Source organism: Puma concolor, chromosome B1, assembly GCF_028749965.1.
Source record: "Puma concolor isolate L17-30 chromosome B1, mPumCon1.1.hap2, whole genome shotgun sequence".
NCBI classification, from domain to species: domain Eukaryota; kingdom Metazoa; phylum Chordata; class Mammalia; order Carnivora; family Felidae; genus Puma; species Puma concolor.
This window is the reverse complement of record NC_141670.1, coordinates 147,974,182-147,996,972: the sequence shown is the minus strand read 5'-3', so window position 1 is coordinate 147,996,972 and position 22,791 is coordinate 147,974,182. Positions and strand designations below refer to the sequence as shown.

Sequence of the window (22,791 nt, the reverse complement as noted above, 5' to 3'; positions counted from 1 at the left end):
AAAGTCATATGCGGGTATTGCATACCATTCCATTATATGAATATACTATAAGTGATCTATTCTCCTACTGATGAACAGCTTTGCTGTCTCTAGTTTTTGGTAAATTTGAATAAAGTTGTTATGAACATTCTTCCAGAAATACATTTTCATTGCTCATGGGTTCCACCTAGTAGAATTTCTGGGTGTATGTTCAGTTTTATAAGAAATTGCCAGACCTTTTCCTAAAGTGGTTATACCATTTATACTCCCACCAATAATAAGTGAGTCCTGGTTGCTCCACATCCTTGGCAAAATTGGTATTGCCAGTCTTTATAATTTTAGCCATTCTAGTTGGGTGTGTGGTGGTAACCCACTGGGGTTTTAATTTACATTCCCTGATAGCTGAAAAACACTTACCATTTATTTAAGTACTTATTGGCGTCTTTTGTCCATTATGCCATTTAATGCACAAAACAACTCTTTGACACAAGTGCTAGTATTTTCACCTTCATTTTACAAATGAGGCAGAGAAAAGTTAAGGACTGTCCAAGATCATAGCTCTTACCTTGCACTTAGTATTGTTTTTTAATTTTTTTTTAACGTTTATTCATTTTTGAGAGACAGAGACAGAGCATGAGCGAGGAAGGGGCAGAGAGAGGGAGACACAGACAGAATCTGAAACAGCTTCCAGGCTCTGAGCTGTCAGCACAGAGCCCGACACAGGGCTCGAACTCACAAACTGCGAGATCCTGACCTGAGCTGAAGTCAGACGCTCTAACGACTGAGCCACCCAGGAGCCCTACCTTGCACTTAGTATTAGTAAAATATCCTACAATACTAACTAGGAAATAACAAATAAATGTTAATGAACAGTGCTTTATCTTAACATACAAGCTAAAACTTTACTCATAGGAATAAAGCTATGACTAAGTTTAGATTACGACTTTCTGTCCATCACTTTTTTGCTTTTAGAGCCAGAAACAGTAGGTGGCTTATGTGACAAGGTTATAAACACAAGACCAAAAAATGGTATTAGGCTAAATTTTACAGAGTCCCTTAAGCAAGAAAGTAGAAAACCCTAATCAAATTTCTAAAGTTATTAATTCCATTACACAAAGATAACTGAGCTTAGTTATCTCTCAAAGGGAATGGTCTATTCCCAGAAAGAAATAAATACTCAAAGATTATAGTATGCTATAGGCTTTAATACTGCTTTGAAAGGAAGGAAATCAACGGATTCTTTTTTGATTCAACACTGAAAAAATTGTTATTTTATGAAGCAAGTATTATTTCAAGCTATACAATGATTGAAAATTTCAGTTATATCAAAAATTTTACCTTCATCATATTCCAAAACAGAACCATTTTCATTCCCAACTAAGTTTTTCAATTTAATGTTGTTATTAATTGCAAAATTTTCTGCCATACCATTTCAACTTGAGATTAATAGGAATCTCTACATTTTCTGACGCGGTGGAGATAATTTATCAAATTAAGTAGCTTATTTTTTCACTATTTACTTCCTATTATTTGGGTTAAAATCCTTTTAATATACCAATCACCTCTACTATGGAATGCAGGAAGGGAAACAATACAAATGTATTCACATTATCAACCAGAAGGAACAGCACAGTAGAGACACATTCTTTGTTGTCTCTTACGCAAAACATCTCTAGAAAGTGTGTCTAACTATCCACACACCTATAATCTATTCCAAATATAAAGGAGCAAAAATTATAAATTTAAAAATTATAAATTGGCCAAAGCAACAATTGTATAAAAAAAAAAAAAAAGACTATTATCACTAGGCTCCAATTCTTTTTAATCCACAAGATAAAGGATCACCAATTCCTATCTTTCTATATACATGTACCATTTTATTAGATTTCCCATTCTTTCTGCACAAGAATTATTCTACCTCCTAAAAATCTTTATCTTCTGGTTTACTAAAAACTCCAGTGGGTTTAGCTGACTAGAGTTCAATATAACCTGATGTGTTATGACAGGCAAAGGGTGGGAGGCAGTTTGGTTTTGCACAAATAGGGAAGTAATAACCTACCACCTCCCTGGCCAGAGTAATTTTAGATAGAGTATTTCAGGAGGTATACTGACATAATGGATAGAACAGCCAGTTGAAGGATTTGGAAAAGATATCCTCAAACCAATAATCAAAAGAATAGGGTACACTTCAAATAGAGAACAGGTAACTGGCAAATACAGCCTCAAATATCTGTAGATATAAGAGAGTATAAACCTCTTTCAATTAATCAAAGAACAGAATTAAGAATAGTGGGGAAACTTAGGGAAGGCATAATTCAGGTTTGATAATTAGGAGAACTTTATAATAGGATGGCAAAAAAAAAAAAAAAAAAGTAAAAGATTTCTAAACTGAGTAAGACACTGACCTGGTTAACCCAGGGTACTTCCTAAATCTGAGATTCAACAACTCCCTAATTGAAAAGTTGTCAGTCCACAGAGACAGCACAACTGGCTAATCAAAATCCTTACAACTGGATTTAAAAAACAGATTTAAAACATTAGGTTGCCCAGCTGTTCATTAAATGCCAGAAAACACACATGGGTGTAAAACTATAACTTCTTGTGCCTATACCTGATCACACCAGCTGTTCTACTTTCCTTTAAAAAAAATGAAAAGATCATACAATCTTATCCGAGAACCTTTCTTCCAGATTTGAGGAGTGGGGGAAGATGAAAAGAACAACTAAAAACTGAATACTCTTAATTCCCTACTAATCTTATACATAGAGAGCAAAAGAAGCTGAGCTTAAGTACCTTTCATGCTAGGTACTCTAGGATAGGAAAAGATGAATGATTATAGGCCCTGCTTATGAGAAGTTTACAGATTTGATTGGGAATGCCTTAATCATTTCCTTAGCCTGAATGCAACACACAGGGATTCCTACGGCAGATACTACTTTCGGATGAACAGAATAACAAACATGATTTTTCTGACACGATACCTTATGCTAACACTGATACTTGAAATTATTATCTATTAGCAAAAGGACAGTTACTGTGATAAATCCAGATGCCAATCCTCTATTACCATCAAATCATAAAAGTTAAAACATATATTTGCTAAACAGATGGACAACTATTACAATGGAGAAAATGTTACCTCCTGCCTTCCCCCAGAACAAGCCAAAGATAGCGGTGTGTCCTTGGTTCTCTCTGACTGGGCTTCAATGTCTGCACCATTGTCCAGCAATATTTCCACAACACCAACATGACCAGCTGTAGCAGCCAAGATAAGTGGAGTAAAACCTAGAGGAAAAATAATGATCTTCTCACTACATGCTAAGCAAAAGAACAATAGTGTTTTCCACTAGAAGCAGTATTTCTTCTAGAAATACAAATATTCTTCTAGAAATACAAATATTCTTCTAGAAATACAAATATTCCAGAAATACAAATATTCTTCTAGAAATACAAATATTCTTCTAGAAATACAAATATTCTTCTAGAAATACAAATATTCCAGAAAAAAAAAATTAACAGAAGTAAGCCCTACCTTTCTTGTCTCGGTGCTCAATGCTAGCTCCTCTCTCTAGCAGTGTTTGTACCAGTTCCTCATGACCACCAGCACAGGCAAGTGTTAGTGCCGTATCATGATTACTTTCAGTCTATAAAAAAATTATTTTTTGATTAGCTTATTAGATAATTTTCAAATGACAGCATCAATTATATAATATATACTTATACCAAATACAGATACAGATGTACCATTCTACTGTATCAAACATTCGGGTATTAAGTCGTTCTTTTTCCATCAGCGGCTAACGTGTGATTTTGTAAAGGCTACAAAATAACATTTGAACTTTATGGGCAATTCTTAAAGCAGGCATGAAGGAAAAAAAAGTATGATTTTCCAACCATATGCTATTTACAACTACATGATTAAATTAAACACTGTTGGACTCACTTTTACTTCTAGCCATTAATGGAGTAGCGTAGACAACAGCACAGACAAGATTTGTTTTCCTATCTCAAAGAACCAAAAAAAAGGGGGGGGAGGGGGCAAACTATTTGAAATGATGGTGTTTAGAGAGGCAGTGCATGGATGGCAGTGATCTCGGAGGACAGAAATGATTAACTCAACTTATTGCCTAGAGAGTTTCAAGGCTTCAGGGCAGACTGGGTACCCAAACAGCCTGTCAATCTCCCTGAGTTGAAAAGGCAGAGTTTGGAGAGGTCAGGATGGCTGGAATTCATGGGGCAGATTACTAGAGAGGAAAGTACTACAAGAGTACTCTAGATTAGCAGCACTAAGTGATGCTTTGCCTAGGAAACAATAAATGACAGTTAAGTTAAATGAATGACAACAGCTATATGGGATTACAGATTCAAAGACTATTTCTAATAAAACAAACGACTACATATATGAAATATATATTTATTATGTTTACATATTTATATAACATTTATTATATTTATGTAATAAATACAAAAAGAAACGGCATTTTCTCCCAGAAGGTCAATAACTCTAAAAACCAAACTCTGTCATAAAAAAAAGAATAACAAGAGACAAAAGGCAAAATCGATAGAGTCAAGAAATAAGAAAAAGCCTACTAGTCAGTGATGAAGAGGGAGACCGCAAAAGCTGCTCTGCAGAAGAGGCTGGCAGAGAGCAGAGCTACTGACTGCAGAGATCAGGGATGGCCACAAGGGAGAGATGCACCAACTACAACAATGAAGAAGGACATGAATACTTAAATGAGTGACCGCTCTGACTGTGTAATAGTATTTGATCTTCATTTCAGGTTTATAAGGAAGGAATTATTATGTTTGATTTCAGAAAAAAAGAGACAAAGCCTCAGAGAAATAACCTTCCAATGGTCACACAAGCTAATAACTGATAAGGATCGGCTTAAAAAACCAAGGAGATCCTGGATATCAAAATCCTCCTTTCCCCATCATAAAGCAGTCCTATGGCACAGCCAATGGAGGTCAATATAATGTTAAGTCTCTCTGCCTTATATGCTCTCTCTGTTAGTGTACAGACCATTAGAAGAGTCAACTTTATGATGAAGAGTCCACTTTATGATGAAGTTTATTAGGTTTCTAAGAGTTTCTGGGGGTTAAAAGAGTAATTTAGGAAAGTGGTGCCAATTTTAAATAGAAACTGAACAAACAAAATTTGAAAAAGATCAGCATGGGAAATTTTAGTGGATTAGTAAAATATTGGTTTTTTCCCACATTATAAAACATCAGCTCAACTGACATTTATTAAGCACCTTTTATGTTCAAAGTACTCTGTTAGGTACTTCAGGGTTGACAAAGATAAATAAATACAGTCCCTGCTCACCAGGAGCTTAGTGATTACAGCAAAGGGAAAATTTAAGTTCAAACTATGAAAGAAATATAAACAAGGTATTATGAGAGTTGAAGGAAAAATATTTAAAGCTAAGAAAAGAGGGCTTGTCAAATTCCTTGGGGAACTTAAGAGTGGGCAACTTCATTAATATCTTACGATAATCTTCTAAAGACAATAATGAAAGAATTTAAAGATTCTGAAGTGAGGTTTCCACCTTCCTAATACACACCTATACAATCCCCAAACGGTAAGAAACACTATCCTGATTTGTAATACCTCAAGAAACAAATTAACTGAAGCAAAAGTCTGGGTTAAAATTAACAATGATTGATAAAGCACAGAAAAAAAAATAGGTGTTTTCAAGATTACTAATCAAGAAAATAATGATAACAATATAGGTTGATGACTTTCTGAAAGGCAATGTATCACTAAAGTCATGTTATATTACACTGGCTAAGAAGTCACACACATTGTCATGTATCTATATCTAAGAGAAACCTGAAAGGGAGAGAGATGCCCAAAGCTTTGTTAAAAGCTCATTCAGGTCTACATTCTAAAGAAAATTTCCATGTAGCCTATGATACCATAAAATATACAATTTTGTATGTAACAGATGTTGTTATGATGACTCTATTCTTATAAAAATGCTAAAATTATATTCAATGTAAAAATATTATGTAAATTATCAACATGACTATTCAATTATGTAGGAATGAAAAATAAGAAGGAATCATAAGACAGATGCAATACTAACGGAAAAAGCAACTTTTAATGAGCTGGGATATAGGTGAAAAATATACCTGAACGGTCTGTAAAAATAAACAAAAAATAAAAAAGGAAATATATCTATTAATTATACCTACATAATTAAATTACTTTGAAAATTATTAGGACTTCAAGGGCTAAGCTTTTTTTAGACTTCCATAACCTTCATAATCCCAAATCTCTCATTCTCTAAACATGTCAGAGGTAGCACATAAAATACAAAAAAGATTAAAAAAAAAAAAAAAGCATTTAGGAAGAATGAGAATTATCAGGGAATAATGACAATAATCAGTTAAGTAATAAATAACTTGCTTAAAACTTCACATAAACAAGTAGAATGCATGCATTTGAAAGAAGAATGCTTTAATGGCAGCATACTGCATACCACTATTAACTCATTTTTCCTGGTCTCTTTAATATTTCTCATTAAATCATTGTGATGAAACTGTTCTCCATACTGCAAAACCAACAAGGGAAAAATATCCAAAAGATATTTATATTTATCCATTAAAGGCAAAACATAATTTTATATACTTTATAATTTCAGTCCTGACGTTTAAGTTAAATTTAATGTCTACCCTCTTTAAAAGATAATCATGGATTTATGTTATTTCACACAATAAATACAGAAAATATTTAATTTACCAGTATTCAACTCTAACCTTCAACCAGATGTACTGTTTCATATAAAACCTATAGTTCTTAAAAGTTTCTACATGATTACTAATTTCTGTATCTAACAGTACCCAGATACAAATTTTGTTATGCCATTCCAGCAAAATAAAGATTAGAGCTACGTTATGAAAAAAGATACAGTAAAAGTCTCAAATAATTCCTTCAAACTATCATTTATTGATGTTTCCTAAAGTAAATGTTGATAACAGCACAGTATATGCTATTAAAATATATTAAATGTTATTATATATATTTTATATATAAATTATATCTATAAATTATATATATAGGTAGATAGATATAACTTAATATAAATATATTAAAAATATTCAGGAAAGGGGCACATGGCTGGCTTAGTCACTAGAGCATGCAACTCATGATCTTGGCGTCGTTAGTTCAAGCTTCACGCTGGGCACAGAACTTACTTAAAACAAGACAAAACAAAAAAAACAAAACCAAAACCGAACAAAACGAATAAAAGCAAATATATCCTGACAAACTTGATTCAGTAAAATCATTATGTGAGAGGTAGAGAGCCTGTGGCACATACTTACACACCAAAGGTAATTTTTAGTTATAGAATGTAAGATTTGGGGAACCTTATAAAGAGTGAAAACTCTCATCTTCAGCAGTCTTCAAGTTCCAGAAATTAAACATGATTCCTGTTCATCCTTGTTAAAAATATTAGTTTCTGCATATAATGATCAATTAAATGAGTTTAAAGTATGATCATGTGAAGACTCATTAGCATATTTTAAAAGACACATATACGCTGAAGGTTTAAAAAAATTAACATTTGTTTTGTTTTTCTTTAAATTAAGAATTGACGTAAATATGCCCTATGGCCAAGGAAACATGCTGAAAAGATGCAAAGATGAAAGAAAGAAAAGATGCCATCTAGGTGGTGGACCTATTTTCTGTAATCTAATTTACCAGGTTAATATAATTAAAATCAGTGTTCATACTTAAGATAAAAAGTTGAAAAGGAGGTAGCATAGTGCAGTGGTTAAGAGCATAGATTCTAGACCTAGATTGATGGGGTGGTTTGAAAGACAGCTCCACCATAAATTAGCTGTTGGGTGAATAGTTAGTATCTCTAAGCAGGAACTTTGTAAACTCTATGACAAGCAGTGTAATTCATGATAGAGTATCCCAACTGAAAAACTTCAATATAGAGACCACATATTTAAGAAGGACACAGTCAATCTTTTTACATAAGCATGTCAACTACAATTAACATATTAGATTTTTTAATTTAAAAAAATTAGAAATATTTCTATGTAACTTCTTAGAAATTAACTTATAACACAGCAATAGCTGGTTGAGTAGTATAGTCAGGTAAAATTTCACCACCACTATAACAATTTCAAACTCAATAAAATCATGATCATATGAGGAATTTTTTCTGTGGCTATTTTATTCAAAAGAATTTTTTAAAAAATCCTTTTATATTTGGTGAGGTTTTTAGTTTTCCTTATGGATCAATTCTTAATTCCATATAAAAACTAGAAATTAGATCTCTGGTTAAAACATAACAGCTATAGGTTACAACATAACAGCCTCAGAGTGAAAAAAGCCTGGAGGAAAATAATGCAAATTCAATACCAAGTTCAACCCAGTTCTATATTGCTACATATTATTAAATATAAACCATGTGGTTCATAAATGAATATTTCATAGTTTTTTTAATTTGAAAAAATTTAAAAAACATACTATAGAGTACGGTAGTTAAGGAGGGTGTCTTTGAAGTCAAACCCACCTGAGTATGACTCTCAACCCCATCACTTAGCTAAATGAACTGATCCTCAGCGATATGTTTAATCTCTCTCTTAGCCTTGGTTTCTTCATCAGGAAAATGGTTATTTAAAAGTAGTTACTTCATATATGTGGTCTGAAACTCAGACAATTCCTTAAAATAGCCCTGACAACTTTAAGTGCTTAAAAAAAAAAGTACATATAACTTAACATTTGGAAAGCAAGTAAGAATAGAAATGTAATTCCTTTTTCACAGTATTACCAAGAAACATTTTAATGAAAAGGAAGCATTATTTTCTTAAACATTCTAAAAAATTTTATTTATTTATTTTGAGAGAGAGACAGAGTGAGTGAGCAGGAATCCTAAGCAGGCTCTGCACTGTCAGCCTGGAGCCCGAGTGGGGCTCGAACTCATGAACCATGAGATCATGACCTGAGCTGAAATGAAGAGTCAGATGCTCAACCAACTGAGCCACCCTGAAGCCCCAGAAGCTTTATTTTCAATAGGTTGAGAGTACAGAGCCTTAATGGTAACACACACACACACACACACACACACACACACACACACACACACTTTAGGCAATTCAGGGTTACAAAGAACTGATCATTTACAAAATAAAAAGTTTTATTATGTATACTGCCACCTTCACCCATGTCATGCCTTCCCCACCCCAGATATATATTTTTTTAATTAAAAAAAATTTTTTTTTAATTTTTATTTTAAGTAGGCTCCATGTCCAAGTGGGGCTTGAACTCACGATCCTGAGAGTAAGAGTCATGTGCTCTACCAGCTGAGCTAGCCAGGGACTCCCCAACCCCAGGTAAAAATCAAAATACAAAACTAAATAAACCAAACAGTTCTCAGTACTGAATAAGGCCATATACCCTTTACCTTATTCAGCAGTCTTCTAAGCTAGGCCTTATCTTAAGCTTTTTTCCAGGACAAAACACAAGCTATCCTCCCCTCTCCAACTTCACTGTGACCTGAGATTACATGGTAAACTAATTTTCTAATTGGGTTTTTTGCTTTGTTTTGTTTTGACTTAGTCCTAAGACACAGACAGTCACTACATGTTTTAGTTGGCGAGATCAGAACTTTCAAAGACAATATAAATGCAATTAAGTATATACGATACATAAATGGAAGAATCTTTTATGTGTAACCCATTATAAATTAGAAGCATAACTTCTAATTTAAGATTAGAAGAAAATACATACTAATTATAAATAAGTTATTTCTTTTAACAACCTCTTCTAGACTACAGTTAAAAAAAAGTTACTGATGACCTTGAAAACCAGACCATCACATAATTATCAGTAATAATCTGTATTTGGTATTTTATTTTTTAAAATGTGGATTCACATTCCTAACTGTGGCTCAGATCTCTGGCTGGAGACAAAACAGTCTAAGATGACTTAAGTCTAAGATGATTAATGTTTTTACTGATGATATAATTTTAGTTAAAAACCATCCATCCTGAATTTAGAGCTTACCTGTGCATCAATATCAATGGCAGGGTAGATAGGAAGCATGGCTGAAGGAGAGATGATAGGACTTGGAGTTGGAGTCTGAGGTTGGGAAATGGAAGCAGCGATACTGTGTGTAGGAGTGTTTGACATTGCAGATGCTCTTCCACTGACTGCTGTTGAACAAAATAACTGCACTTAATAAGGATGAAACATTGTTAGGTAACAGTAAGAAATAATTATTAGAAAATATTTAAAGACTTCTTAAAACAAAAGGTCTATAGGTAAACTGTCACAGCACTAATAACTCACTTTTCTGGTTATTTCTGACTTGGGATAACAATCTAAAAATAAAAAGTATATTGAGAATAACCCATTTTCTAAATGATAATCCATGTGAAAACCAAATTCCTCTCTTACAGTATGTATTCATAAAACCTCAATTCAAAATAACCCTGAAAACAAAAATATGCTTATGAATTCAAATTGAATATAAATGCAAATGGATAGTTGTTCATTATAGCTTTTTTTTTTTTTTTCATTATAGCTTCTTAATCAGAAAACGAATAAAAGGTAAAACAGTCAAGTTCAGACGGAGGAAAGTGTGAGTTTTAACCTGCCAATGTCACACCTTATATTCCAATGAAAGTAATATCACTGGGGAGAACCTCACTATAGAATCATTTAAAACACTTCCTACTCTTTTACTAACTGCAGACTGGGGGATGGTAACTTTCTGAATGGTAGGACCGTATAGTAAAATATAAAAATTTGATCCTCACACAGAAATATAGTTTCCCACATGTAGAATTATTCTGAGGGGGTTAAAATGCCCACCAATCAAACCAGCAATCACACTGACGAGGACAAAATTAAAAGATTAAGGTAGAAATAAATGTATGCACAATCATCCTTCAAAGATAGATTATTGTTAGTTCTAAGTATAATTTTTCCATGATATTATTTTCACCAAAATATGCAAATTAATAAGGGGCTAATTAGGTCAGTACTTGAGGTGGGAGGACTCCAGAAGTGGTGGCAACTGAGGGTATTTATATTCTGTCATGGATTCACTTCTGGAGCTGATATGTGAACACCAACCCTTTTTCCCCCATATTAAAAATGCTATAGCACTGAAGTGTGGGCATAAATCTCTGAATGGTCAACAGTAGCGTGTTACCCACATACTTATCAACTACATCAGACAGAAAACAATCATGATTCACAACTGGATCTGAAACCAGGCAAAAGAGGTTATGATCCTGCCAAGAATAAAACTGAAATTGACCTTATTATAACAATTATAAACATGATTGTCAATTAAGAAATCTATTTTACATGAAATCCTTAGTTCAGGCACAAACATACACTATACATTATAGCAACACACATTCTATGATTATACATTTTTAAGTCCACTTAAAAGCTAAAGAAAAAACAAAGAAAGGAAACAAAACAAAACAAAACAAAACACTGTTTGAATCCTTAGGGATCCAGATAAATAGAAAAGGGCATGTACTAATATATTAAATTGATTATCTAATGACCTTGATATTGTTATTCCATATTGATAGTTTTATGTTAAAAAATCAAGTTAATTTAAATGTACACATTCTAGATATAAAATCTCAAAACCATATAAAATCTATGGCTCTTAAAACAGATTCCATAATCTCCTCTGATTTGACTGATTTTCACAAATAAAAATGCTAAATACAAAAATCAGCTTAAACAGAATGAACACCAATCTGTCCAAAGAACTGATTTTTATTTCACAATAGTAAAAAAAATCTAAGCTTTACTATTAAATGACTATATTGTTATTTACATTTTAACTGGAATAAGTTCTTTTAAAGAACACACTAAAATTAGTTTTCTTATTTTGGGTCAAATTGCTTGTTCTTGCCACCTCATCTAAAAGGAGAGGAAACACCAATTCCCTCATTTCATTTCATTTCATTTCATTTCATTTCATTTCATTTCGGGTAGTTATGAAATTGGTTTATTAGAACTAAATACCTGCCTGTCACTCAATCATTCCCTACAGTTAAAAGTAACAACTTATAAATACGCAGGTACCTGAAGGAACTCTGGTATAGATCTTTACATGTGGTACTTCATTTTAGGGTCTGATTTTAGAGAAGGAGCACCAGATGCTCTAGAAAAGTTTAAACATTAGGTAAGGAAAGAAAGAACTTGAGAGCACAGCAAAGGCAAGGTGTTAAGACTGGCTAAATAAGGAACTGATTTTGCTCTGACAAGGATGGAGAACAGGCAAGACAGAAGATTTGGGTCAGCCAAGTACTACAGAAAATGATACTGAATCTTACAAGAGGAGTCTAATAAATTGGAATAAAGAACAAGTTTATTTAGGTTCTTTAAAGAAAAAGAAGAGGTTATGCTTAAGTGGGGAAGGAATACGGCACCTAATGAGGTTACAAAATATTAAGAAACCCAAAGAAAGAAATGGAAATGATCATTAGTCAACTGAAAGAACAAATACTACCAAAGAAGTTGTCTAAAGAAAAAGTCGTAGAAGTGAGTGCATTAGTATATGTGTATGTTTATGCATTTGCACATGCATGATGACAGGGATGGACTGCAGGTAAGTGGTTGGATGTTTTTAATCCTGCTCTTCCGTCTGGTCATCTCTCCTCTCTCCATATAAATGGGCATAATAAAGAGGAAGAGTATTTTTATAATGGGAAGTATTTATCCTATTTCCTAAAAACTTGTGCGCTTTTGAAATTTTTTTTATATGAAAACACCTGGAACACAAAGGCAGAATTTAATTGTTTTTGTTTGGTAAACCAATTAACAGAAAAACTACTTTACAAACCTCTGATAATTCTGATCAGCATAAAAACTGTACAACTGGCAAATCAAGGTTGATAACTATGCCCAAGAACATCATGTAAATTCTGATAGCATATCAAAAAAAAATTTTTTTTTAAGTATTCCCTGGTAGGAATGTCCATTCTTCACTTAAATAACTTGATACATTTTTTGGTAGTTCAACCAACATAATAGAAAGAAGACCATTATGACCTAGATTAATGGCCATGTAAGTAACACCAAATTTGGGACTTTTGGCTACTGTGCTCCAATCTTCATAAGATACCAATGTTTCTTTAATTGTATTCCCAATTATTATAACCAGCTAATGGTGATTAATAGTAATTTTCAAATCTATAGAAAAATTTTATGTACAATTTTCATAAGATACTAACATTTCTTTAATTGCAATCCCAATTATTATAAGCAGCTAATGGTGATTAATAGTAATTTTCAAATATATAGAAATATTTTATACTTATCACTCTAAGAATCTTCACAGTTCTTACTAATGATTATTAGACTACTGCACCCTCTAAGATTAGCAAAGAATTTCATTCCACATATTGTTGCTGGGGTGATACTAAAAGAGAACTAGGAAACTTTGGAGCAATTTGTAAGAACAAAATCTGTCTCATTAGCTGGTGTCTTAATTTCTGAATGTTAGCTAAATATCTCAACACTATACAATTTAATTTTCTTTTATGTTTTTGAAAGATGAAAGATAAATTATATATAACCTCATCATACTATATAATGCTGCCAAAACAGTTTCAAAATTAGAAAAACTTAATCATATAGAAGTATAGAACAAAGAATAAAAAAAGGGGGAAGAAAACAGATAAATACTATCAAATTTCACTACTTGCTGCCTTTTTCTCTTTTCCTTCCTTTTCAAATGTTCTTTTTTTATCTTTTTCTTAAATCAAGAAAATTATCCTTCACAGTATAGCATTCTTATGGCTTATAATCCTGTAGAATCTCATTCTACTACTTTGTTACAGAACTCACAAAAAGTAAGTACCAAAAACTAGAATCATTAAAACAACCTTCTAAAATATTTCTTCTTGCAATGAAACTAATTATAATGGAATATAATTTCTCTGGCTACACACTGAAAGATATATCATTTATGATACTGTCAGGGGACCACAACTTCCCATAATACAATTAGAAAGAGACTACACATTAACATTCACAGGGGATAAAATCACTGACATACAATCAAACCCTATTTGGTTTGGTACTTTATTATCGTTGTAAAAGTGTTTAATTTTTTTTTTTTTTAATATCCATCAGGTTTGAAGTCTGATCCATTAGGATATAAAGTATTTCTGTTCACAAATAAGCTTCCTGATGTGTCCTACTAGTTTTGCACTTCAACTTCTATCAATTTCCCAGTTTAATGGTGTGAATACAGAAGCACAAAAGCCAAAATTCAATCTTAGTATTCTGAACTTAAAGAGAAAAAACAAAATCAAAAACAAAAACTCAAACATCAACCCCACTACTGAAAAAACCTAGATCCCCAGCCTACCCAGCTAAGCCAAAAAGTTTCAGTCACTTGTATTGCATGAGCTAATCTTTAATTCGACCTGTATCCGTCTGAGAACTTCTGAGATTGAACTAATACTTCTAAGGATATACATGGGTCAAGAGTCCAAAAATAGTTCTCAAGTTGGGTAATGGCAAAAAATTCTGGCACACTCTTACTCGCCTTAAGCAAATCATATTTGATACCTGCTCATAACAATATAAACCCACCTGCCATGATGTCATCCAGCGTGTCATTGAGGGTCTGAGCAGGGCTGGCTACCATTAACCCTTGTTGTGTTTCTGTCAGAATTCCTTGCCCCAGCCCTGCCAACTGTGCTTGGCCCAGTACTGGCTGTCCAACTATCACTCCTTGCAGTTCTGTAAGATTTGCGATGGACCCTGGAGGCAAGGGACCTGCCGCCAGAGGCAAAGCTTGAGGCATGGCCAGAGGCTGGATTGGTGCAAAACCCATCTGAGCAGCAGTCTGCTGGGGTTCATCTTTAAGCAAAACGGGATCCACTTGCTGTAACCGTGCATAGTCTCCCTCGGAAAGCTGTTCTCCAACCCCAACAGGAGTTAGCAGTCCCAGATGTTGGCAAGACTGTTGCTGCTGCTGCTGAAGTTGAATTCTTTGAGCTTTAACCTCTAGATACTGCTTTTTTAGCTGCTGCTGAGTTTTCAGTTGTAACTCTCGTTCTACTTTCTGTAGCTCCTCCAAAATCTTTTGTTTCTTCTGAATTTGTTCCTCCCTTGTTTTGTTCAGCTCCTCGATCTTCTCCTTGGTAAGTTGGTCAGCGTGAGCCAGTTCCAAGGACTGCAGCTGTGCATTCTTTTCTATGGCTTCTTTTATCCTCTGTTCCAGTTCTGTTAACTTTCCCTGAGCCTCTTCTACAATGCTCTCTGGAGACTGATTGGTGATGTAACCCTGTACATCCTGGCTGTTTGCTGGCAAATGGCTGCTGGACTTTTGTTTAGAAGCAGCTGTGTGAAAAAGAAACCCCCTCAGAAGTGCACATGAATGGCATCCTCATTACAGAGTTACTGTTGGGAGGTTTAGTGCCAACAGTTATGCACCAAGTTATCATATCCACAGAAGGTGAAAATGCACTGTTAAGAAGTTTAAAAACAAATCCACCTTCTTTATCATAAATATAAAATGTATGTATTTTATGTGCATAGAGAAATCTCTGGGAAATTAATTTTAAAAATATCACATGGCTAAAATTAGACAATAGAGGGATGCAGGTCTGTGAGATCTAAGTGGTGCAATTAAAGTAAAATCTAAGGCTATGTGTAGATACTTCATCTGGTCATAGAGATGTAAAAACTTATCATCAGAACAGAAAAATAACGCTAGATTATTAAGATGTAAGGAAAACTTAGACCTCTAAGTCAAGGTTTTTCCACATTTGATAGTCTATGTCTTTTAAACACACACACATACACACAAAGAGTACCCAAACCACTGAGAAGTACCGGGAAATCTAAATCCAGCTAAAATTTGTCTTTGTTGGGGGACTACCATCTTCAAGACTGATAAAGGCAAGATATAAATTCACATATTCACACAGCTACCTGGCCAGTAGAGATTTGGGATTCAGTTTCCCTGGAAGAAAAGATGCTGGACTACGCCATCCACTGTATCTTCTGACAGCCAGGTGAATAAACAGATCTGGCTATGGGTACAGCAATCAGTTGTTTGCTACACCAACTGAAAAAGGTGCCAAGGCTCTAGACTGGTAGTAGTGACTGTAAAGAGCTGGTGGAAATACTTAGTATTCTTGTTGGTAAAATAATATAGGTAGCTAAAAACCAAAAAATTAAAACCACATTGGTTCTTCAGGTGAAACTTTTTAAAAAGAAAAACTGATTCAAACTGGTAGCTGTAATGTTTTGGGACATGACTTAAAACATGCATGGTGTAACATCCACAAGTCAAATATGGACCTCAGAGTTCTAGAGAAACAAACAAGCATATCTGAAGTAACTTTCAATTATTGACTGAGAAAGGTAGCCCAGATATAAAATCTACATTAAACCAGTTACTCTAAAATATAGTTTAATTTTGATCTAACTTGTTCATTTTATGCCTTAGATCACTACAGAAATTTAAGTAATTTACAAAAATGTCATCCAACTATACCCAGCCTAACAGTTTAACACGAATAGAAATGACCAGTTATTACAAGAAATGGTGGATAATCAGAACTGCATCAGAGATGAGCATCTGAATTTCTCCTGCTAATGCTGACAATTCTAGCATAAATCAGTGCTATTAACTATCTTCTCTCACAGTAACATGCCTTTTTCACTAGTAAAAAAATTTTTTAATTATGTCAACTTAGTAAAATTCACCTTTTGTGGAAAAATAATTATAAATGGCTAGGTTTTTTGGTAATCTTATCATTTTTACCTGGATAACATGTACAAAACAGTCTTCAGAAGTATAACTGACCTTTATTCCTGATGGGAAGAGTAGTGGCAACATTGGCAGGTGGTTTGTCAGGCTCCTGAGGTGGGACAACCATGGGCAGTGCTTGAACTGGTACACGAGGAGCCTAAGACAAAGGAAACTGATTATATCTCTGCTTTTCCTACACACTCCATTAAATAACATGCTTTAAGAATAAGTTATAAAGACTTCTTCAAAATATTTGTAATATGGTATTAATCTCAGACACTGATATATTTACTTAAAATATGTTGTTGCCAAATTATTCTCCACAACACTTTTTTAATGCACTTTGAATTCAAATGGTTATTCTTGCCATAGTAAGAAAACAAAGCAAAATCACATCAATCTACAATCTGAATATTAAACCAGATTATATCATTAACCATTTCAACTGCATACCTATAAAGAGAACTACATATTATAACAAAGTATAGTCAGATCTGTTTAAACTGAAACTATGAGCCAAAGGAGGATAAAGAAGATATGATATAAAATGTTTTTGTTTTGAATCTTACCCTATTTAAATCGTGGGATGGGGGGGTTAACTGAGTGACATCTGGTGGAGGGGCCGAAAGCAAATTATTAGGATAGTCCAAAAGATAGCAAACAACACTCGTATGGCCACCTTTTGCTGCTTCTATCAACATAGTTGAGCCATCCTAAGAGTGGACACAGAAAGGGAAAAATAAAAAAAAAATAAGTTAACTTATAGAACCATTAAGGATGATAAAGCTAACAGGCCCTAGCAATTCAAATCTTAGGTTTAGTAAAGAACACTTTCCTCTAATAAAACAGAAGAAAATGAATATGTTTAGAATGCCATTATAATCGAACTGGTAGATGATATTTTCTAATGTTCAAGAGTGAAGAATTAATTCACAATGCTACCCAAAACATTTGAGTTACATACTTTTAAACGATGAGTAGGATCTGCCCCATGAGCCAAAAGTAGTTCCACCACTGCCAGATGACCCCCTGCACAAGCCAGGGACAGTACAGTATGGTCATTATTAGCTGTGGTTCTATTCACATTCGCTCCTAAAACAGACAAGACATGGGAAATCATGTTAGGAGATTGAGGTTTCTTAAATTATGGTAAATTTCAAAATCATAAAGAATAGAGAGAATAGCATAATGAATATCCATATACCCATTACCCAGCTTCAATGATTATAAACACACAGCCAATCTCATTTCACATAAACCCATTATCAATTCTCCTCTCCCATCTTGAATTACTCTAAAGCAAATCCCAGACAAACATGACATAATTTCATCCGTGAATATTTTAGTATGCACTGGTAGAAGATAAAAATAAATGTATATATTACTCCTAATGTAATTAGTTTTAAAAAAGTAAAACAAAATTTTATCTTCATTTTAAGTCCTTCTCTAGGTGTGTAGAGAATTACCAGGGAATAGAAAGTAATAGTACTACTGGCTTCTTTCACTGGGAAATATCTGAGCGTGAAAACAGGTATACTGCCCCTCCAATATGAATTCATCTCTGATTTAGACAGTGTGCTAGGCAATGCAGGAAATGGATATAAAATAGCAGAAAGAAAATGGAATCTGATTAATTAAAATTTATCAGAGAGAGGATTGTGATTATATAAATAATTCCATTCTTGAAAATACTATGGTATAAATATACATCACAAATAAGTGTTCAAATTGCCTAAAGTAATTTGACCAGTAACTGATTTCTGACTTAGTTTCTTTTGCTATTATTAACAATTACAAACTTGAGATTTCTTTAGTATTTTTGCTAAGAAGGAAATGGTATATATTGCCATTTTAATTGTACATGGCTTGTATAGTCTTTCTTTTATCAATGTTGAATCAACAGTAAAATCTTTCATATCCTATACTTAAGGATATGATGAAATCTGTGGGGCGCCTGGGTGGGTCAGTCAGTTAAGCATCTGCCTCTTACTTTTGGCTCAGTTCATGATCTCAGGTTTCGTGGCATCAATCCCTGCATAGGGCTCTGTGCTGACAGCATGGAGCCTGCTTGGGATTCTCTGTCTCCCTTTCTCTTTGCCCCTGCCCCTGTCATACAAGTGTGTGTATGCTCTCCTCTCAAAAATAAATAAATAAACATTAAAAAAAAAAAAGTATGATGAATTCTGCAAACAAAACTATTTCAACTTGAACTTACACAGTAAACACCTCACAAATAATTTAAAGGAAGTAATAATATGATACGTTAGTCATTTAAAATGGTTTTTGATATTCAAAGTAGAATTACTGACCATAGATGAAAATCTTCCATGCATTTTGGTTTTTATCACATTTCAGTTTTGAATACTTTTTATACCGTATTTATGACCATTTCTCTATATTTTACAAAGAAGGAAACTTAGGCCCAAGGATATGTAGAGTAGAAAAGTGACTTGCCTTAAAGTAATTCAGTGGCATAAGAATCCAGGTTTCAGGATACATTATTACATAAACAGAACAGACTTTAAGTTATCTAAACCCTCAAAATTTTACTTAGAGAAATTTTTCTTTATGTAAGTGTTCCTTCACAAGGATGGTACTCAGTATGACAATCCTTCATAGTTTGGGACTATGGAACTGTTTGGAGATGCTCTATGCATTGAGGATATTTATCAACCACCCACTCACAGAATCTCAGTAGCATCCCTCCACCAGTCATACCCAAAAACTGTCCTTTACCTCTCAATCTCTAAATATCCAAGGGCAGGGAATAGACACCTTTGGGGGAAAAAAAAACTACTGCTTACCCAAACCTACCTTTACTAATTAAGAACTGAACAGTACAAACATGACCAGCTCTTGCAGCTTTCATTAAAGGAGTCCTTCCACCTTCAGATTCATGTTCCTATGTAAAAAACACAGACTTAATTGATATTTAATTGCTAGTGTACAGTTATTCTTTTTCATGAAAATAAAAAGGAAAAGAACTGGACTAATTTCTAAGTCTAAAGATATTAAATATCATGCTTTGAAATGAAATAAATTTAAGGAATACATTTTTAAATTTAAAACTCAAATTAGAAGCATGTTCTACAGATGTAATTTAAGAACTGAAATTATATTCATGTGATTGTGACACCTTCATCTAAATCCATCTGGGTAATTTTTCCTTCTCTCTCTCTCTACCAAAAGGACTGTGGAACTTGACCAGTCAATGGCACTCTAGCACATCCTTCTCCAATCAGCATTATCCCCATCTACTCCAAGTGATTTTCCTTTTGTAACCTTGCACCCTACCTGTATGAATTTCTGCAAGTACATCATTCCCTTTCTTTATGGACCTCCCATTAAAACCACATTATCTTATATGAAAACAACAAGGCTAGTGACTTAATAGCTCAAAAACCACCAATTACAACGTCTTACTAGAGATTTCTGGGTCTCAAAAAATGGAGAATCTATTGCCTTCTTCTTATTGCTGGGTAATGAGAACACTTGGAGAAATTTTCCAAGTTATATTTTAGAATATAAAGATTTGAGTTATAATACATATAATATATATATTTTTTAACACTCACATCTGATGAACAACTTTTGAGTCTTCTCTTAAGCCACACACTAAGTTGTTTGAATTGCAATTAACTAAGCAAGATACATTGCTGTATGTTTCACAGTCACTGTGGTAAACACTGGAAAGCTCAAAATCTAATCTTGAAGAAATAGGCACACAACTAACTAGAGTATAATATGTGCCATAAGGGCTTCAAGAGCTGTACTAACATACACAGAACTGAAAGAGACCACAATAGTAATCCAGTTCCACTCTTCTCCTTCCATAAATGAGGAAAGAGAAGTTAAACTTGGCAAAACTAGTTAATGGAGGAGTCTGTTTCTGCTTGCCTGTGAATTTTTGTCATAAACTATGAACTTCTACAAGAACACACACTTGCTTGTTAATCTCAGCCCCATGAACATATGGGTACTTAAGTTTTAACTACCTTTTCATGTCTCACTTCTACTTCCTCACACGTGAAACTGGAAGACTATTTTCCCCACACACGTTTGCTTTTCCTTCCCCGTCAGGCTATCCTCACACTATTTTTTCCAACAGGAATATCTCTTTTGTCACATCACCATATCCACCTTTCTAAACCTTAATGTAATATCTCAGATGACGTCTTTACGTCTTCTGAGCTTCTTTATTGTCTGTACTTTTGCTGTGACATCTCTTCATAATCACCCTACAATAAACTCAGTATTTCATCCTTCTTACTAAGTTGTAAGTTGAGGACTATTAAATACTTATATTCTAAAAATAGCTAAGTACCTAAGAAAAACTTTGTATTAATGTATCTAATACAAAATTTCCCTTTTATGGGGGACAAGGGGAAATAGATTGTATGACCCCACTAACAAGAAAAAAAAAACAGACACCAAAGAGTGTAGGAAAAAACAATGACCAAATGAGAGAAAAACTAGCAAAAAGGCCAACAGAAAATTAAAAGAAATACCTTTTATCTGTAATCTCCACTAAACTTTTAATTAATTTGTCTTGGTTTTAAGTATTAGGATTTAAAAAGTGACATAGTTTACCAGATCTGCTCCTGCTTGAAGTAGGACATCTGCTACATCGGTATGACCATTCTCACAGGCATATGTTAGTGCTGTATCCCCTGTTGCTGTTGTTGCATGAACGTTAGCTCCTGTAGTAGTATTAAACAATACAGAGACTTAATAAAAGAATTGTAAGACATAAATGATGGACACAGAAATTTCTAAATAAGCCATATGTCTTTAAATTAGACAAAATAGTCATCCATTTCTAGAAATAAAGAAGACTGTCAGCACTTTAAAACTAAAAAATAAAAAAAATCAGAAATAGATTATTGCTTGAAATTAAAGCTACAGATACTTCAAACAGTAATAAGGTAAATTAGTTATAAAGTTACCACAACTTTTTACCACATTTTTAAACACACAATCAGTGTATCATAACATCAGAAAAAAGTTACTTGCATTATAACATTTTTACTTGGATAAATCATGTAAAAAACTCTTTCCAAATGCAAAAATGCCTACCTGCAGCTAATAAGTATTTAACTAACTCCAAATGACCCTCTTGAGCAGCTTCCATTAAAGGGGTAGAACACCCTAGTTCTATATCAGCTCCTGCCTTTATTAGAAAGTCTGCCACTTCCAGAAAGCCTCCACAGCAAGCCAGAGTCAAGGCAGTTTCTTGAGTTTCTTCTGTCTGTGCATTGATATTTGCTCCTAGAATGAAAATTCTAATTATTTTAAGGAACTCACTAACTTATTCCAGAGATAAGCAAAACATGATTGTTTCCTAATAAACTATACTTCAAAAATAAACATTTACATTATTTTACTAAATATAGTGCTTCTCCCCTACTGAGAGGCAGTACGAATAAAGAAAAAGTTATTAAAAATACATCCACGAGTCTACATTTGATGCACACAGCTGGAGTAAGATTTATTCAGCCAGAAGGCACATAAGTGTGCCTATATATCTATATCTACAGATATAGATATATGAACTTTCACAGCAACCCTACAGAAGACTAAATTCAGGCACAGAAGGTTAGAAACTTGTGATTCAAACCTAAGAAGTGTGCTACAATACATCTGCTTTTAAAGTTATAGCCAATACGCTTTTTTTAATGTTCCACTCCTCTTAAATTTGTCCAAACAAAAACCTTACTACTAAAAGAGATATAAAACTTGGCTACAAATATATAGAGAGATAGGAGATTACTTCTAAACTGAATATGGCTTAATACCGCAAAGTAACCATTTCACTTTTCTCAAAAGAAAAGTCTATTGTGTGCCGATTCTTTTACAGCTTCTTATAAATACATTCTTACGTTCTCCTCAAGTTCATCCTTATGGTAGGATTTCCCATACTGTGTCCCATGAAACCCTAGATATATCAAATATTTATTAATAGGTATCCTGCCCCAAGAGAAATTCTCTCAATATACCACTTTGAGAAATGTCAAATCTCATATATGCCTCTACATAATCT

At 33.6% G+C, this 22,791-nt stretch overlaps 1 protein-coding gene across 7 annotated transcripts in view; it reads right to left on the bottom strand.

Moving 5' to 3' along the window:
* The window catches only part of ANKRD17 (ankyrin repeat domain 17), a 166,244-nt gene that overhangs the window by 43,792 nt on the left and 99,661 nt on the right, over positions 1 to 22,791 (bottom strand). For 4 of the 7 annotated variants that reach the window (XM_086704865.1, XM_086704869.1, XM_086704867.1 and 1 more), the window contains exons 9-18: positions 21,828 to 22,019; positions 21,342 to 21,451; positions 19,566 to 19,653; positions 17,716 to 17,843; positions 17,321 to 17,464; positions 16,806 to 16,908; positions 14,579 to 15,331; positions 10,007 to 10,155; positions 3,512 to 3,623; positions 3,119 to 3,264 (exon numbers count right to left, since the gene is read on the bottom strand). In XM_086704865.1, coding sequence (XP_086560991.1) covers positions 3,119 to 3,264; positions 3,512 to 3,623; positions 10,007 to 10,155; positions 14,579 to 15,331; positions 16,806 to 16,908; positions 17,321 to 17,464; positions 17,716 to 17,843; positions 19,566 to 19,653; positions 21,342 to 21,451; positions 21,828 to 22,019 — 1,925 coding nt within the window. The remainder of the gene's footprint in view (positions 1 to 3,118; positions 3,265 to 3,511; positions 3,624 to 10,006; positions 10,156 to 14,578; positions 15,332 to 16,805; positions 16,909 to 17,320; positions 17,465 to 17,715; positions 17,844 to 19,565; positions 19,654 to 21,341; positions 21,452 to 21,827; positions 22,020 to 22,791) is intronic. The other 3 variants (XM_086704866.1, XM_086704870.1, XM_086704871.1) reach the window with 3 other exon arrangements.